This window comes from Mytilus trossulus, chromosome 1 (genome assembly GCF_036588685.1).
Source record: "Mytilus trossulus isolate FHL-02 chromosome 1, PNRI_Mtr1.1.1.hap1, whole genome shotgun sequence".
In the NCBI taxonomy this organism is placed as follows: Eukaryota; Metazoa; Mollusca; class Bivalvia; order Mytilida; family Mytilidae; genus Mytilus; species Mytilus trossulus.
This window is the reverse complement of record NC_086373.1, coordinates 72,529,276-72,549,361: the sequence shown is the minus strand read 5'-3', so window position 1 is coordinate 72,549,361 and position 20,086 is coordinate 72,529,276. Positions and strand designations below refer to the sequence as shown.

General features: G+C 31.0%; 1 protein-coding gene across 1 annotated transcript in view; it reads right to left on the bottom strand.

The window, feature by feature from the left end:
• Positions 1 to 18,404, bottom strand: part of LOC134693391 (uncharacterized) — an 81,599-nt gene extending 63,195 nt beyond the window's left edge. Inside the window, exons 1-9 of the mRNA XM_063554228.1 lie at positions 18,139 to 18,404; positions 17,970 to 18,039; positions 15,810 to 15,937; positions 13,268 to 13,424; positions 12,624 to 12,686; positions 4,592 to 4,653; positions 4,115 to 4,192; positions 1,016 to 1,064; positions 485 to 563 (exon numbers count right to left, since the gene is read on the bottom strand). Coding sequence (XP_063410298.1) covers positions 485 to 563; positions 1,016 to 1,064; positions 4,115 to 4,192; positions 4,592 to 4,653; positions 12,624 to 12,686; positions 13,268 to 13,424; positions 15,810 to 15,937; positions 17,970 to 18,039; positions 18,139 to 18,156 — 704 coding nt within the window. The 5' untranslated portion in view covers positions 18,157 to 18,404. The remainder of the gene's footprint in view (positions 1 to 484; positions 564 to 1,015; positions 1,065 to 4,114; positions 4,193 to 4,591; positions 4,654 to 12,623; positions 12,687 to 13,267; positions 13,425 to 15,809; positions 15,938 to 17,969; positions 18,040 to 18,138) is intronic.
• Between the last annotated feature and the right edge of the window lie 1,682 nt (positions 18,405 to 20,086).

Genomic DNA, 20,086 nt, shown 5'->3' with positions numbered 1-20,086 from the left:
TTAATGAGGTCGACTTATTCATTTGCAAGTGAATGATTCATTATCAATGTTATTTAGCTTAATTTGACAAAATTGAACCATTTTGGCTGCGAAAAGCGATTCTTATTTCACTATTTCACTTTTATTATTGATTGAACAAAAACAAATCATACTTTAGATTTTTATACATCTCGTAGCTAGAGCCCCTTTAAAAGCTAAACACAACATGTCAAAACTTCCAGTTCAATTAGCAGTGACTTGGAGATTACTTAAGTGAAAAGGAGGATTTTGAAGTTGTGTTAGGTATCTGTTTCCAACTACTGAGCCATAAAGTAGTTCTTCTTTTTTTAAACTTGAAAATGATATGTTTTGGAAACATTTTTGTCTACACATAATAAAACTATTTCACTATAGTCAACTCTGAATAATATGGTGCTCATATTTAATAATATCACAATAGTAATTTTCCTCAAATAACAGGACTATGAAAAATATAATAGTTTACTTGTGAGTGTATTTCTTTTCTATGAGTAAATCTTCTTGTAAGCTATAGGCTATATACTTAAGTCTTCTCCTGTCTGTTTCTGAAAAACGTTAATAACTCCATGAATATTGTATGTTATAGGATAAAAAATTAACCTAAACCTTTTTTATAGTTCCATTTAAATACACACAAAGTTCATTCTTTTTTTTCTTAATTTTGTGCTTCAACCAACTAGTAAAACCAGAAGTATCATTTTCACATCAATTGGCAGATTCTCTTTAAAACATTCATCATTAATCAGCAATAAGAACTTTAATGTGAAATGATAAGTTTAACATGCACATCCCTGTTGAGAATTCTAATGTCAATTACATCTGAAATATTAGCAAGTGCATCAATGGTCTATTGTTTCTCACAAAAATGTGGAAAGTATATATATATATATATATGAAGTTGAGTTTGGCTTTGTAAGAAAGACTGAATGTTTCTGCTGTTTCATGTCAGGTAAGTAATGTATTATGTTTACCCCGGTATATACAAATAACTGCTTACCGACATTGTGCATTCCATTCACTGGGAATTTTGTCATTACATGAGTTGCCTAGAAAATGAATATTAAAAGTTTAATAACAATCAAAATATTTTTTTTTTTAAATTCATGACTGTGACCTATTAACTAATTTACATATAAATAATCATAAATAAATTGATTACTGCTTACCATCAAATTCAATAAACTTACTAAACTTTACTATCTAGTAACTGTTATTGTCCCTATATACCATAATTTGACAAAAAGTCATTTTTTGATAATGTTAAAGTATATAATGTCAAGATATCAACAAAATTGTACAGTCGATTCCACTTAATTGCATACCGCTTAATAGCATAATTCGGTTAATTGCATAGTTTTCTCCTGCACAAAATCATTTCCCATTCATCTAATGTTAAATTGTCCGGTTATATGCATAGCTCTACAAGTGGATTTCGGTTTATTGCATAGAAAATTATTGCCGTCTAGATATGCTTAGTTAAAACTGACGATATTTTTGACCGGAAACGGCAATTTGGTAAGTATAATTTGCTTGAATGCATCCTTATTTTCGTTATTATTCCATATTTACTTTTGTGTTATTCAAATAAAGTTTTAAAACAGTTTCTTTCGTGTTTAAATTATGGAATTTGGTTTAAAAATAAACCTCAGGTAAAGTTTCCCATGTTCTATTTTAAGCCTCGAGGTCATAAAAGGGGCGTATGACATTTGCGCCGATTTTGAAAATTTTCATTCTTTCATTTGCGCCGATTGAATTTTTTCATTTGCGCCGATTGATATTTTCTCCTAATTGGATTTACAGGTAAGTTACAGGTTATACTTTTACGTGTAAATTCCAGGGAATACAAAGAAGGCCACCACAAAAGATAGAATACTACGTGAACCTACTTTTTACAAGCAACTAAAGCTATATTTAATATAGGAGGTACAAACCCAATTTGCCCGCTATGCTAACTTGAGGAAAAAACCTTCAACATTTTTTCACTAAATTTCCTTTCTATGCACAATTAAATCAGCGGAAAACTAATTTTCAAACTATGGAAACATTAAACCAATTATTTGTTGACTGCAGAAAACTAGTGGGTTCTACTCAAACGACAGTAATTTCTTAAATGCGGTTGAAACAATTTCTAGAGATTTGTGTTAAATTACATCAACAGACCGAGAATAACTCAGATCAATGCTCTATCATTATAAAAATTCATCATTCATCACATGGAATTGAACTTTTTTCGATACTTTTCAGAGTTCAAAACAGTTATATCCATGTTATGATTGATAATTCATAACATTTGTACAACTGGCTAACTAAAAAAGGTCTTTAATGATAATAAATATAAGAGTTGTCTCATTGGCACATATACCACACCTTCTTATATCTATTCACCTGTAATTTACCTTTGAAAAAATCGGCGCAAATGAAAAAAATAATCGGCGCAAATGAAAAAAAAAATCGGCGCAAATGAAATGCAGATCGGCGCAAATGCAAAACGCCACATAAAAGTGTCAAACAGGTAATTGTTGTAAAAACACTGACCATTCTATCTCAAACTTAAAAGGGGGTTAATAATTGATTGGATTGAAACAATTGTCCATAGATTACATGTGGGGTTAATTTTAAAAACAATTACTCCTGCTAATTATCTATCATGACATAAACAATGTTGATATTCAAAGGGACGATTTTTTTCAAGACATTTATAACAATTGTTATAATTTTATAAACTTAAATAAATCTTCTAAATTTTTATGGCTCTTGACCCAAGAAAATGTTACTCTTATGGAAAAACTGGGTTGTTATATTTGTGACTGTTTTGAATTAAGGAGATCAGGCATGAACACTGACATTTAGTCAAGTAAATAATTTGAAAATAAATACATATGCATGTATAATGTAATTTTATTATTCTTTTATTCACAATATATATGTGGGTTTTAGCTTGATTCTGACCAATGCTTATATTCCAATTATATACATTGTATGTATATGCCTCTATTATTGCTGTTGTTACTAATTATGTAAATCAATTGTATCTGATTTTATGCCCTTTATGGGCCCTGTAATTTGGGAAATAAAAATATTCTATTTTATTATATTCTGTGAACTCTTGTTTCTATATCTATCTTGTAATTGGGCTTGGGGGATCTGTATTAAAATTAAATATTGTAGGGCATTTATATATGGTTAAAGAGTTTTAGACATCAATCATTTATTGCTGATATTCGATGAAAAGAGCTTTTACTTTTAATTCTTATATTTTCTCACTTTCAACACTTGTGTCCAGCAAATAACCCGTACAGGGCCCCATTACTGCTTTGCATAACACCTTGTTAGTTTCATATATACGAGATATTACTTCAAAGGCAATTCATTACACATCTATTCTTAAAATAATTATAAACTGTGAAGTATTGTTTAAAAGTATATTTTGATTAAAAGCATATCAATGTACATTGTACATATGGGTCATAGAAACAAATCTATTTTTAGAACAGTTTATTTTCGTATGACAGGTAAAGGAAAGTCGGTAAAACAAAATGTGTTTATAATCTTTAATTAAAGAAACAAAATAAAATAACACATATGACACTAGACATATAATTTTTATTAGAATAAAACAACATTCAGTATGTTGTAAGTGGATTACAGACGTTCATCTTTCTTCAGGGATTTCCTGATCTGTTCTATCCATGTTATTTGACTGTCATTTTGGCATTTCGGATATAAGCATACTCCGCTTTATTGCATAATTTTGTCTGACAAATAGGCTATGCAAATAACCGGAATCTACTGTATCTCCATAGTGTATAATAATTCTTTCTTTGAATTCTTTTTCTTTTTTCTGGACTGGAGTAACGATTTTAAATAGCATTGTCTTTTTTATTATTTTGAAGATAACAGGAGATGTTCAATTAATTAGTCCTAGCTAGCCATATTAAAACTTCATAATAAATAAACTAGTAACAATGTTAACAGGACATTGAATGTTCATTTTTGTGTTAAGTTATCTCCCTTACAACTGATTCTCCTTAATTTACTCTTTAATCGGATTTAATTGTTACAATTCCATTTCAATGAAATTTAATTTAAATGTTACCTTATCACCAAATATTCCTGTCATGTCTATTCTCTTCATTGCTGTAGGTATGAACCAGTCTTTTGATAATTTGTGTCTCTGAAAATATTAATATACATATATGTATGTGGCTCTATATATCAGTCATTCAAATAATGTTTTTCAACTAATTGACCTTAGTAGAATATTTAATTAAAATTCCTGATTCTAGATGACTTTAAACTCTTTTTCCCTTTTAATCGATAAAATTCAAGCATAATGCAATTTTTTTGAAATAATTACTGATTGCATTTTATGTCAAGTTCTTATGATATGAATCCTGTCAAGAGTTGCACTCACTGATCCAGGCTTTTTGAACAGATAAGACTCTGAACATGTACGCTATGGCTAGTTTTAATAGGGCTGGATTTATGTCACAATTGTAAAATATATCTGGTACAATTGTTGTTTTTTTTTCGGCAGAGATCTTTGATTTCTTGGTGTATTCCTTTAACTTACAATGGGATGTTCTGTTAATGCAGATTCATGGAAGAAATTCTTCACTTGAAGTCGCTCTCCAGCTGCAATAAAAAAAAATCACATGTTAAATATTGGTTTTTATTGTATATACTTTGTAGTAAATACAGATAAATTGCATGTGTAATACGGTCAATGGCAATCATGCTGTATCAGCTATACCCATGATGATATTGATATCACGGTTCCAAAGTTTTACTCCCACCTTGAATCTGTATGACTTCACATCATCAATGTCAGTCACTGTTGCAAAGGCTTTATAAAACCCCTATAACATCATGTCACAACACAACTACTTCAGGTATATAATAAAGTGTATTTGATATGCTTTTTCAAAATCGATCAACATATCAACCCTCAACCAGAGCTCTTTATGTATTATATTGGTGTCTCAGTTTGATACAGATGTGATATTGAAGAGGCCATATGATATTCTCTTTTTATTTAATATATACCCATGAAGAGGGAAGATAATTGATAATTCTGAAATAAATTCTGTGTGTTCACCCCTCTGACATCTTACAACAATAGACACCCAACATCTAATCAATTGGAGTGAGAACACAAAGATTAAGTCCTTTATTCACACAAAACATCAATGAAATAAAAGTTATCTAATGTGTTGTTCTATCTAACATTGAATATTTTTTATTATTAGAATTCTAGTATAATATAAGAAGGAAGGATATCTATAAAATTTTATGGATCCTAATTTTTTTCAACTCATCTTTGGTTTTGATAGGTTAGCGTTACACTAAAGGAATCCAATGCTTTACCAGGGAAAAATTAAATGCTAAAAAATCTCAAATACTTTTATTTTCTGATACTGATTCTCAACATTTATAATAAAAATTCAAAGATTCCTCAAACAGGAAATGACTCCCTGAAATTGCTTTACATATATTAAGATGAAATTGTGTGACAAATACTATAAAAAGACGGGGGATTTGTATAGCATTACTCAGGGTCATTTAAAGGACCTATTCCGAATAGGATATTCCTAATAGGAAATCATGCAGAATTGCAAAACATGTTCTAAACTGCTATTTTTTATTCCAAAATTACTTCATTTTGGCTTATAATCTTAACCCAATGGCATGAAAGAAACATTCTCAAACCCACAGTTAAACTTTAAGGAGGCTCGCGGGTATAAGATTTTCAGAAAAAAATTAAACATTTATTTTTCATTACAAATATTATTAATTACCCTAAGTAGTTGTTACTTTATTATATGGTAAAAAAATCATTCCAAAAAATCAATTTGTGTTGGCCCGAGGTGACTTTTAAAATGTAGATATCATTGAAAAAGCTCAAAATTATTTCCCTTTGGTACAAAAATGCCATTTTTGGCATTAAAATTGAAATATCTTTTTTAACTCATCTTTGACCTATATTTTTTATTGTTGTTTTCAAATAAGCTGTACACAAACTAAATAATTGTAAAATTTTAGGGATTTCTGTAATTTAGTTCTTTTTTTATTACGATATTACCTCTTTTTCTCCTATCAGTTCAACAGAAAATAAGTACTTTTACAAAAATGTATGCTTCTTTCGAAGGCAGATTGTGAGCGTAAATGGACGGTGACCCCATTTTTTTTAATTTCATTTTTCTATTAAGTATAAGATAAAGTTCATTTATAGAAAAATATAGCAAAATCCTATATTAAATAAAAAAAAATGATTTAGACCCGCGAGCCCCCTTAAAAAATTCTTCCATTTGAGGTTGTCTAATGAGCTACTTAATTATAACCTCTGTACCATAGTTCGATTGCCTTGTAATATACACATATTGTGACATAACAACTTTGAAGACTGATAAACTGCTAACAAAAAGGCTATACAATCTGATAAACTTCTAATGGAGATCTATCATTTCATCGATAACTTTATTTAAATAAGAAGAAAAACACTCAGTTTATACGCCATAAAATGTTGTATCAAAACCTCTTAAGTCAATAGAAATGGATAAATTGTTTATCAATCTATACTGAAACCTAGGTACTTCATTTTTAAAAAGGTTAATAAAACATTGACTGGTTTTTCCATATTTATTCTGAGTAAACAGGTAAACAGTTTTAAAGGAAGTCTCAGTGAAATGTTCACTTTATCCATTAACTTTTCCATAAAACATTTTAAAGCCATAATTTAATGCTAATTTGGTCCTGTCAGTTACATAATAATGATGTCATTAAGTGGACTGAATGGTAACTGGAATTTTGTAAACATTTTCTACCAGCTGGGAAATATTCAAAGGTTTTTTTACAATAGAAAATATCACTGCCTTGAGGTAAAATAAAATTAAGTGATCTGGAGAACCATTACAAACAATATCTCTTCAATACCTAATGTCTTAACTGTGACTAATAAAAACCACGGTCAGACTTTTATCTCCAACAAAGTTTACTATAGGCAATGCTGAATAAAAAAGGGAGCAAAAAAGTCTTTTATATTTGTGCTCTTCAACTGTATTTTTTTCACCCTTTACAAGGTTGTTTTAACATGTTTTACTGATAAATGAATATATACAAAAGATTGATTTTTTTCATTAGCTGTTGAACTAGCTTTCAGTAGCTGCAAATACCCTCCAGTAGGTAATCTGCGTCTTAAGTCTTTTTGCTAGTGGTATTGTTGTGTGCTGTATATCAATCTGATGATTCAAGCATATTTCACGGTTGATTTGTTTTTTTTCTAATGTTGTACTGTTACACCACTGTCCCAAGTGATAAGAGGGTTGAGCGCAGGCAAACAGATATAACCCCACTTCATTCAGTATTTGCCTGTCCCAAGTCAAAAGATGGTTTTAGTTTGTTGCTGTACAAAATGTATATCTTTAATTTTTTTCACATATGTCAGGCCAGTCTTTCTATGTTGTGATGTTACGCTATCATGATTGTTTCAGAAAACTGATAAGGGTGAAGATTGGTAACTTTTTAAACGTTAAAACCCTTTGCATGTGTTTGCACTTGTCCTAAGTCAGGAATCTGATGTTCAGTAGTTGTCGTTTGTGATGTGGTTCATCAGTGTTTCTTGTTTTTTATATAGATTAAGACTGTTGGTTTTCATGTTTGAATGGTTTTACGCTAGTCATTTTTTGGGCCCTTTATAGCTTGCTGTTCGTTGTAAACCAGGGCTCTGTGTTGAAGACTGTACTTTGACCTATAATGGTTTACTTTTACAAATTATGTGTTGGATGGAGAGTTGTCTAAATAGCACTCATACAACATCTTCTTATACCTATATATAAGTTTTCTTGTTTTATTTTACATTAGTTATCACTGATGGAAACCTATAATAAATTGCTATGTGGTATTGGTTTTACTCATTGTTGAAAGCTGTATATCATTTGGTAAATTTAAGTCATTTGGTTTCTGGTGAAAGAACTTTACAGCCTTAATTCATGAGATGTATCAAAATGTGGAAATTTTGATATTATTTGCCTTCATGACAGAACAATGTCCTGGAATTAATGGACTGATGTTCTTTGAAATATTTGTTATATCTTTATTAGGATTCCTAATTGGAGCACCCAAAAAGATTATTATATCAAAAAGGAAGCGAAATTGAAATGAAAGGCTGATTGATCCTTTTGTGATATAACCGAACCAGAAGTTAATACTGTCAGATTTTACAATATTGAAATAAGATTTCTGTGTGTGAATAAAACAGAATTGTTACAGCATAATCAATAACTCTGGTGTTATGAATTAATTTATGTACAGAATATGTAACTCAGCATGGCATAACATAGAAAATCCTTTTCAGATATCCATGCAATATGTTAAGAATTTTAAACCTAGAAGTGTTGATAAAGAAATCAATGTAATCCAAAATCACAGTGTCATTGTAATTCTGTTCAATGTAAAATATTTAAAGTCACTTTTAATAAATAGAATGCAATATTTCAATAACTTTATTCAGAAATTGTATTTTTCATTGAAATTATATTCTGTGTTGAATGTTTTTATCTTAATTACATGTACATGTATATGCTAATAGAAGTTTACTTTTTTTTAATTTGTTTCTTCAGTAGCTGATTTGTATTTCAAAATTTTGAAAAATATATGGATTCTACATTTATCAAATAATCTTTTAATTTTTAACTCTGAAATTTAACAGCTTTTCAGCACTAAGAAAATTTATTAAACAAATTTAAAAAGGTCAAAATATTTCTAAGTATCTTGATGATATACATAATATATTTATTCCTTTATCATTGTCTTCTGCTATAGAACAAAAGAAATTTTGATCTAAAAATAACCCTCCTCCCTTCATACAAAGAATCTTGATTATCATACAGATTTGTTTATTTTATGTTTTATCAAACGATAGATTGGATTCCACCCAATATATATATATATATAGTCCTTTAATGAATGTATTGTATCTTAGTATCTCTTTTCAATTCAACAATCTCATTCTAATTGTAAAGGTGTGTAAATATTTACACTTCATATGTTCGACAGACGACAACCACATTTGATCCCTTTGTACTATTCTTAATTTACCCAACATTAGAATAAATTGTACTAGTCGATTCAAATATTTAAATTAGAGTAGAAAAAATAAATTCTGAACTCATAAAAAGCTTTGAAAAATTATATAATAAATAAAAAAAAATTTTGAACAAAGACACGTACATGGTCTATATGGAAAGGAAATATCAGCATAAACTGTTCACATAAAGATCTATATGTCTCTTTTTGTTATTTGTAAGTAAAAGGCAAATGTTGAAATTGAAATGGTAATATATTAACATGTAGAATATGCAAAACATTTAAATTCAATGAACCATGATTGAAGGTGCAGGGCCAAATAACCTCCATGGAAAATGATAAAAGCCAATGCTGATAACATCACACCAACTACTTGTTTTAAATAAACAAGCATTCTGTGAGTATTGCATAGCAATACATAGTCCCCTACCAGTTAAACCAGATGCTCTGCAGGGTGCAGCTTTATACGACTGCAGAGGTCGAACCCTGAACAGTTGGGGCAAGTATGGACACAACATTTAAGCTTGATACAGCTCTGAATTTGGATTGTGATTAAATAGTTAACACAACATAGGTTTCTGACACAGAATGAATGTGGTCTAAGAACTTAAACTTAAATTTTTTTTTTTTTAAATTGGACATTTACCTATTATGGTCCAATATCTAAAATCTAAATACATGGTTAGATTCAGCATATCATAGAACCCCAAAAATTCAATTTTTGATGAAATCAAAAAATGTTCAATTTTAGATCCTTTAGACCTCAATGTGGACCAATTTGATAAATGGGCCCAAATATTAAAAATCTAAATACATGGTTAGATTCAGCTTATTTGAAGATCCCCTTATATTCAATTTCTGACCCTTTGGACCTTAATAAAGACCAATTTGAAAAAGGGACAATACTGTGCATTTGAATATTTCTTGCTATTGCGCAATATTGCGCAATTGAAAATTTCTTGCTATTGCACTATACTGTGCAATTGAAGATTTCTTGCTATTGCACAATACTGTGCAATTGAAGATTTCTTGCTATTGCGCAATACTGTGCAATTCAAAATTTCTTGCTATTGCACAATAATGTGCAATTGAAGATTTATTGCTATGGCAGAATACTGTGCAATTGAAAATTTCTTGTTGTTGCACAATACTTAACATAATAATTTTGGACCCCGATTTGGACCAACTTGAAAACTGGACCCATAATCAAAAATCTAAGTACATGTTCAGATTCAGCATATCAAAGAACCCCAAGAATTCAATTTTTGTTAAAATCAAGCTAAGTTTAATTTTGAACCATTTGGACCTTAATGTAGACTAATTTGAAAACAGGACCAAAAATTAAGAATCTACACGGTTAGATTTGGCATATCAAAGAACCCCAATAATTCATTTTATGATGAAATCAAACAAAGTTTAATTTTGGACCCTTTAGGCTCCTAATTCGTTGGGACTAAAACTCCCATAATCAATCCCAACCTTCCTTTTGTGGTCATAGACCTTATGTTAAAATTTCATAGATTTCTGTTTACTTATACTAAAGTTATTGTGCGAAAACCAAGAAAAATGCTTATTTTGGCCCTTTTGGGCCCCTAATTCCTAAACTGTTGGGACCAAAACACCCAAAATCAATCCCAATCTTCCTTTTATGGTCATAAACCTTGTGTTTGAATTTCATAGATTTCTATTAACTTTTACTTAAGTAAGAGTGTGAAAACCAAATGTCTTCGGACGACGACGCCAAAGTGATACCAATATACGACCAAAAAATTTTCAATTTTGGGGTCGTATAAAAATCCTTGAATTGAAACAAAATTCTAAATTGCTCTATATCTTGGCGAAAAATTATATAACAAAAGTCAATATCTTCAAGCATGAAGAAAAAAGTTTTGAAAACTAATTATTCAAGTGAATTTTAAATGTCAAAGGACCATAACTCTGTACAAATTAATTAGAGCCGATCAAAATTTGAATTTGATTTGTAACTTGTCATGAGGAAACAAAACACCAATTTCAAATCAATATCTTGTAGCATGACAAAAAATAAGTATGGAAGTCGATTATTTAAGTGAATTTTCTAAGTCCAAATTCATCAGACAGGGACAAAATTTAAACTTGAACTGTAACTTGTCACGATAAAACTATATCAATATATTCAAGAATGACAAAAAAAAAAAAGTGTGGAAAACTAATTATTTTAGGGAAATTTTAAAGTCAAAGTACCATAACTCTGCACAAAATCATCAGTCTGGAACAAAATTTGAACTAAGTCTGTAACTAGTCATGATGAAACGCTATACCAAATATCAAATCAATATCGTCATACATGGACAAAAAAGTGTGGAAAACTGCTGTACTGACTGATGGACTGATAGATGGACAGAGTGCAAAACTAAAGTCCAGTTCCATGATGCTTTGATTTTAATTTGTGGACGCTAGACAAAAAGTGGTCTGCCAAATTTTTCTAAATGATAGTGATTCAAACATAGAGCCATTTTGTAATCTAAAGTGGGTGAAATTCAAAGTCTGCATGGTGCTTTAATATCGGGAAAAAAATATTTCCAGACATACATTTGTACTTGCTAAACTTCAAAGTAATTTTCATGAAAACAATTGAGTATAGAATGTCATTGTCCTGAGAGTTTCCTGACTTTCTAAATGTACTTTTAAATGACAGTAAAAGTAAAAGTTTTAACAAGGTTTTACAGTGCACTGGATCTCTTACTTCAAAGTTGAATGACATTTAACTATTTATCTCTGTGTCAATGTGCACAATAGTATGTTGCTGAGTATTAATCTTGCCCAGACAAAAGAATGTGATTCAGTAACCCTCAGTGTATTTCTATATAACACACAGAAAAAAGATGCACATAAGCAGAAACCAGATGGTCTCTTGTACATATGTGCTGCATTTAGAAATCCAAGCATACTTCAACTTATATAATTTAATTACCATTCAATATTTGTATACCTCTGATAAATATTTATACATCTCCCAGTGTTATGATTAGTAGTTCTGTTAGAAACACATTCAAAATAAGGGACAGAATATACATGTATTCAAACAAAGGGACAACCAAAAAGTGTCATTGTAAGATAAACTGTCAATAATATGACCAAAAAAAAAGAATGACAGACAGCAGTCTTTTAAGTACCACATAGAAAATTAAATAATAATATAGCATGATAGCAATTGCTTTAAAAACTGGGGGGGGGGGGGGGGTCACAAGTCATGCCAAAAGGGTAGACAACACTCATGACAATCATGGCAAGTACAAATTTGGTGATGTCACAATCAACAATCAAGGTAAATAATACTTATATAATCAGTTTCTACAGATATTCAATTCTGTAGGAGTGATTACACAAATCAGGTTCTAAAGTCCCCCCTCCCACCATCTCAACACAACCATAAAGTGGCAAAAATTGAACATGAAATGATTGGTTTGGTCTGTTTTAATCATGTAATGCCCAATATTTTTAGTGGTATCTGTTATAGTCAAAAGATCTTTCCTTCTTACCTGTTATTAATCTTCCGTCTAACATCCAAACATGAGGTAAACAATCTACTATATGAATGCGATCTGAAAAACAAAATATAATCCTATAAAGCAATTGATTGCAACACTATTTTACATTGAGTGTGGCAAGAAGTTGTGGCTCTATGCTTTAAGTTCACATGTGCCCTATGCATGTTGTAAACAATATTCTAAACAGATTTGAAAAGAAACAATTGTTATAAGGCACTGAAGTAGTCGACAAATTGCAAGTGCAGCGAGTAAACATGAATCTATTGCAACTGGAGCTAGCTCATTTAGTAATAACAAGTGTTAGAAAAATAAACTGTTCAGGCAGATATATGTCTCACAGAAAATTCAGAAAAAAGACAATCTGATGGACAGCAATATTGCTAATCAATTTAAAGTTGCCATGATATTGAGGGCAGCACTCCAAAATGACATCAAAATTAGGTGTTCTGATACTAGTCTGATAGTAATGCAACTTTATAGAAAATATCACTGATCTATCACAAGTAGTTCCTATCAAGTCAACAAACAATTTTTGGTGCCACCAGAGAAGTAACATGTCTTGCATTCTGGTACTTTTTATGTGCATGTAACACAAAATCTATTTTATCTTAATTTCAATAACAACCAATACTTACAATAAGGATCTTTCTCGAGCTGACGATTTCCATGGAAACTAAGATTGAGGATGTGTAAATGTCTAATTTTTCCAAGTTCATGCCATGTCAAGTCATTATTTGATAAATTCAAGTTTCCAAGAGCGACAAATTTTGATAACCCATCTAGGCTCTTCAACTGCAAAAATAACAAGTTGATAAAAATGTATTTGTTTTATTAATTTTAAATATATACTGTGCACGTGATACATGAAGATTTCAGATTATAAAATGAAATGATAAGTATGTCATGTATGCGACTTGGAAGTACTTTCTTGCTATTATATCTTGGAAAAACTTTCCTACATTCTATTTTCATACTATTTTGCTGCTGTTTTTAATGTATGTCATGCATCATTATCATATACAATGTATCATGAAACAAGAGGCTGTCACAACGACAGCAAACCGGATTTATTAACATTTATTTGTGTCCTGGCAATATCACAAGAACCATTACAGATGAATGGTGAAAGTGAAAATTGTCAGTATCAAATTTGACCTCCATTTTGTCATCAGTATCAACATAATAAAATTTGAAAAGCTTAGATTGAATGGTTCATGAGAAAATGCAACAACATGAATGGAAACCCCATTTTAAAATCTTTCAAGAACCATAACTCCTGAACGGTAAAAATTAAAATGGTCATTATTGAACTTGACCTCTATTTTGTCATCAGTAACGACATATTAAAATTTGGGAAGCTTTGATAGAACAGTTCATGCGTAAGTGCACAGACACGACTGGAAACTCCATTTTTCAATCTTTCAAGAACCATAACTCCTGAACGGTAAAAGTCAAAATCGTCATTATTGAACTTGACCTCCATTTTGTCATCAGTAACAACATATTAAAATTTGGGAAGATTTGGTAGAACAGTTCATGCGTAAATGCACGGACACGACTGGAAACTCCATTTTTCAATCTTTCAAGAACCATAACTCCTGAACGGTAAAAGTCAAAATCTTCATTATTAAACTTGACCTCCATTTTGTCATCAGTAACAACATATTAAAATTTGGGAAGCTTTGGTAGAACAGTTTATGCGTAAATGCACGGACATGACTGGAAACTCCATTTTTCAATCTTTCAAGAACCATAACTCCTGAACAGTAAAAGTCAAAATCGCCATTATTGAACTTGACCTTCATTTAGTTGTCAGTAACAACATATTGATATTTTAAAAGCTTTGGTTGAACGGTTCATGAGTTAATGCACGGACAACATTTGATTGCCGCCCGCCTGACTGACCGACCGCCCGCCGTTCATCCCCAAATCAATAACCAACATTTTTGTTACAAAAATCCGGTTAAAAAAGTATCAGTAACCTTCACACTTTTATATGTATATCATCAACAAGTTAAAAAATGAAAACTATCAGATTGGTACATCTACAACATATCATTGACTACTGAGTTAAACTATGAACATGCACAGCAAATGGTTATGATGACTACAATGCCATTGAACTAAACACTAGGGAATGTACATGTGTACTGTCATGGATAATTCACTTTTGTACCTTAACATGCTCAAAGCTTGTATACTTTTAAAATGTAATAACTTTAAATAAAATTAATAAAACTCTCCCAATTCATTGTCAATTTCAGGATTGAATGAAAGAAATTAACATAAAAACTATTATTAACGTACATGATGTACATACAAGAAAACTCTTAACAGTCTATTATTTGAACTTGGAATTATTTTTAAGTATGGAATTTGCATTATTTCTTGTACTTCAAAATTTTTAAATAAGTTCCATGTTTATTTGGTATTATAATGTTTTGAGCAGTTCATAACACTTTCCATATATGAATTTTGTATAGATTAGATAGTGTTGTGCACGGCACAGTGCATTCAACAGACCACTTTCTAGTTCATCCTTCACCAGAAAAAACTCTTCAATTATGCGCCTTTGTGACGTCATTTACCAGATAGAGGGGGTCGCCTGTATCCCTGCACTATCAACGTTCATCACTCGTCTTAGTGATTGTCATCGTGCAAGAGAAACCAGAAATAATATTTGTTTTGTAAGTACTTAATCACATTTCCCTAACGACAGCAGTGCTGATTGTCATTTATGAGAATTTAATTTGCCAAACGATTTGTGCAATATAATATTATAATTTCCCAAACACTCGCTCAACATTGGAATGGAAGTGACAATGCCCCTAAACGCATGAATGACGTTCACTAAAACCAGAGTTTTTGACGGAAATGCATCGAACTCTAAAGTTGTCTATTGAAAATGTACTATTTTCTTTTTAATAGAAAGTGTTGTGCGCAGCACAGAACATTAAAGTACAAAATAAAAATGGAATTTATTAAAAATTTCAAGCACAAGAAATTATCCATCCAAATTCCATAATTAAAAATAATTCCAAGTTCAATTAATAGACTGTTTCTTATAATCTCTTTAATCAATCTTTTTTAATCATTCTATTCAAACTCTAAAATTGTGTTTATTCTGAATTTTGTGAAATATGTACATTTGTTTGTAACATTTATGTATTTTCCTACCTCATTATTACTTAGATCAATATTCCATAATTGCTGACAAGATTCTAAGTTAACCACTTCGTATAATGCATTTCCACGAAGATCTAGAGTATGAAGTTTGGCACAGCTGTTTAATTTTTCTATTGTTTCTGAAAAAAAAAATATGCAAAAATTGATAATCTGCTTAAAAAGTAAGAATCACAAAAGTACAAAACTATTATTCAATGTAATCTGATTGTCTTGCTTGGTTTTTTTTTCCCTTTTCTATCAATATTGGTAGAATTTCATTAATCATTGTCTTTCTGTATGGAGTTTACAAGTGCAATAATGTACATGTATTGTTTGGATCTATAATTCTTCATATATTTAAACAACTACCTTTGCTTTTTAATTAATTCAAACATACATATATCTGTATTGTGTAAATTTGAGGGGTTTGGGATGAGATAGTATTTTTTATCATGTACATTAGAAATGTTTAATCATGATCATACACATGTGCATGTCATAATGTTCAGTTTCGGGTCTCAAATTAAATTTAATGCATATTCAGGACTTCATGACATATGTTATTGTTTGAAAATGAAACAAACAAAGACATTTACAACAAGGCTTCCAAAACGGTCATTTGTATAATGTCCAGTAAAAGTCTGGCTGGGCAAAGCATGAAACGGTCATCTACTTTTTAGTTTTCAAGGCTTTTTTCGGTCATTTTAACATAATTCACGATCTTTTTGACCCAACCTTTTGCCTTTAACATCCACACATTTCCAGTCATAAAAGTGACATGATGATTAATTACTATCAAAACAACCCCTTCTTTAATACTTTCTAATTTTAATCAAGGCTAATTAGTTGTTGGACAGCTGAAATCTACCTGTTCAGGTGACAGGTAAACTATTTTCAGAAACAGACATTGTATAAATTGATCGGTCTATTCACAATTATTTTCTTACATTTCAGTGGTTTGTATCTAATTGATTTAGTCAAAAAGATTAAAATTATAAGACATTAGTTTATCAACATGATTTGATGCAAAATTTAAAAAGTTTTTGAATGAAAAAGCGTCAGAACTACGTTGTGTGAAGTAGAACACGTGTGCCTATGTGCACAGGTGGGAAATTTAATTATGCATCATACATTTCTTCAAAAATGCTAAAATTATCATTAAATGATACCTGTATCTAACTATCATTTCAAGTATTTTGTTGAAAAAATAATGTGGAAAGAGCTTCTTCACTCAGTCATGCTTTGTAAACGTACATGGATTTTAAATATCCGTTTGTGGTCCATGTTTATATTTTTACCATTGTCAAGTCAACATCCAGTTTTAGAAAATGTGATTTTAAAAACGAAAGTAAATTTTTTGACAATGTTATTTTGCACAAATAAAGAGTCTAAGGGAGATATGAGGGCGCTGATGAGCACACTTTGAATGATGTACTGCCAATTTAACAGTTTACATCCAAACATCAAATTCATATCAAAGTAAAGTTTAAAATCATTTTTTTTTTAATGTAATGTCAATCATTGGAATGGCCATCTGATTACCATAATTGCCTTTTGTGACTAAGTCTTAAGGGATTAAAATCGAGATCAGATATAAAATGTCCGGCTGGCTCAAATATTTTTTGGAAGCCCTGATTTACAACCATCAGTGAGATCAGTAGTCATTTTAAATAATTCGAAATAAAACCAGGCCATTAATAAATCTCCTATTTTTAAATCATGTCTTTTTTCATGAATTTTGAGGAACATATATTTGCTTTAATCTTAAAACATATAAAACAATGATGAAATAAATTTCTTAAATCTTCAAAGTCATTTTGTGAAATTAAAAAAGGATGCATAATGTTTATTCAAAATAAAGGCCTAGTTTTTATTACAAAACTGATGTACATGTACTTATTTCTGAAGAAAATTCTTTAATTTGTCCAAATTTAGCGGATTTTTTTTTTTACGCATAGTAGGAAGCATAGTAGGAATTCGTATGACATACAAAAACATATGATAAGACCATAATTAATATAACTATAACTTATGTATAAGAAATGCTTTTCCTGTAAAAGAGGACTTCAATGACTTTTATTTAAATCATTCTAAGCGCCCAAGAATTTCAGTTCAAAAACATACTTTAATGTGTTTGGATTAATACATAGACGAGTTAGTGGCTATTCTCACCTATTCCTGAGTTTGATAAATCCAAATATTCAACAGTTTGCAAAGGCCCTTTCGATCTGGAACGAATCAGCTGAAAATAAGTTTAAAAACAAAAGTTTAAAGGTATCAAGTCATTTAAAAGTGTAAAAAAAGGTTATTTGAAAATAAGGAGAATGTCTGTTTAACTTACCTGTGTGTTTAACCTCATCTTTCCGGTTTCATTCACCAACAAAAGCTACATCCATGCCTTCAGCAACTTTTTGGAAGCACTTGCCAGTTTGCATACAATGTAAATAATACGCTATTAAAAAAGTGCAAATTTATTCAGGCGTAAAAAATGTCATGGAAGCTTTACAAACGTGTGGTGCTTAGTATTCGTTATCTTGACTATTTACTGATTATTTTTTTCCGTATGAGAAGAAACATTAACGAATACGTACAAGAGAAATTATTACGCGAAAGAATTTCTTGTTGTCCACAATTACTTCCGGGTCAAAATAAATTAGTTTGTTGCTAATGTACACAACATGTGTAAAATATTTATAAAATGCTATAAAATGATAACTTGACGCTTATACAGCCTTTTTAATAAAGATAATCTTATGCAATTTTTTTACGATTTTATTGTATCAAAACAACCTCAAAGGCCAGTGGCGGATCCAGAGGGGGGGTTCCGGGGGTGCGCACCCCCCCTTTATTTTTGCCGATCAATGCATTTGTATCGGGACATATGTTTTGCACCCCCCCCCCCCCCCTTTGCCCTGGGTTAGCACCCCCTTTCGAAAATTCCTGCATCCGCCCCTGAAGGCTTTCATTTCACTAACATGTACAGGCCCTAACTTCATAGCAGATAAAATCTAACAAAGGGATGAAACTCTGACATATTTAAAATGACTTAGAACTTACAGTTGTCTCCCATTTATCATTTTGAGGATTATTTTTGTAATATTGTGATTTCTTATTTCCTCGGCTTCGTGCTAATTTGAATATACATAAAATATTTGTTGTCATTGTATATGTCTTATATATTAAGGAGCCCTCATCCTTATATGCTAATGTGATGATTTTCCTTTTTCAACTCATCCAAAACACAAGTACAGTCAGTATCTAATTTTATTTCGTGCAGTTTAAAGACAAATAAACACTGAGAAACGTAAAACATTGTATATAAAATTGTATATCTTGTATTGCTGTCCATTTTTGCATAGTAACAATGTAGTCTACCCATAGTATTATAGATTTCTCACAAGACAGGACAAGTATCCTTTAATCATCATCACGAATGGCCTTTTAACCCCGCCGCATTTTTGCGCCTGTCCCAAGTCAGGAGCCTCTGGCCTTTGTTAGTCTTGTATTATTTTAATTTTAGTTTCTTGTGTACAATTTCGATATTAGTATGGCGTTCATCATCACTGGACTAGTATATATTTGTTTAGGGGCCAGCTGAAGGACGCCTCCGGGTGCGGGAATTTCTCGCTACCGTGATTGAAGACCTGTTGGTGATCTTCTGCTGTTGTTTTTCTACATTGGCTAGAGGTATAGGGGAGGGTTGAGATCTCACAAAACATGTCTAACCCCGCCGCATTTTTGCGCCCGTCCCAAGTTAGCAGTCTCTGGCCGGCTTTGTTTGTCTTTTATGATTTTTAATTTTAGTTCTTTATGCCTTTGTTAGTCTTGTATGATTCTTAATTTTGGTTCATTTATATATTTCGGAGTTTAGTATGACATCCATTATCACCGAACTAGTACACATTTTTATTTCGGGGCCAGCTGAAGAACGCCTCCGGTGCGTGATTTTCTTGCTTGATTGAAGCCCATTGGTGACCTTCGGCTGTTTTCACCTGTTTTGTAGGGTTGTTTTCTCTTTGACATATTCAAAATTTCCATTCTTAATTTTATTATGAAACAAAATGAATGTAAGTGGCGCAGCACGTTTGCATCAAACATAACTCAAGGTATTTAAGATGGTGCATTACGTTTGCGCGCATTACAATCACATTTGCGCACACAAATCATTACGTTTGCGCGCAGCTTTTGATTACATTTGCGCGCATGTAATGAGGAGGTGGAAGTGGAATTTCGAGTAGGATAAGTCCGTTTTTATTATGCACAAGAATAGTGTCAAGAAACGCAAAACT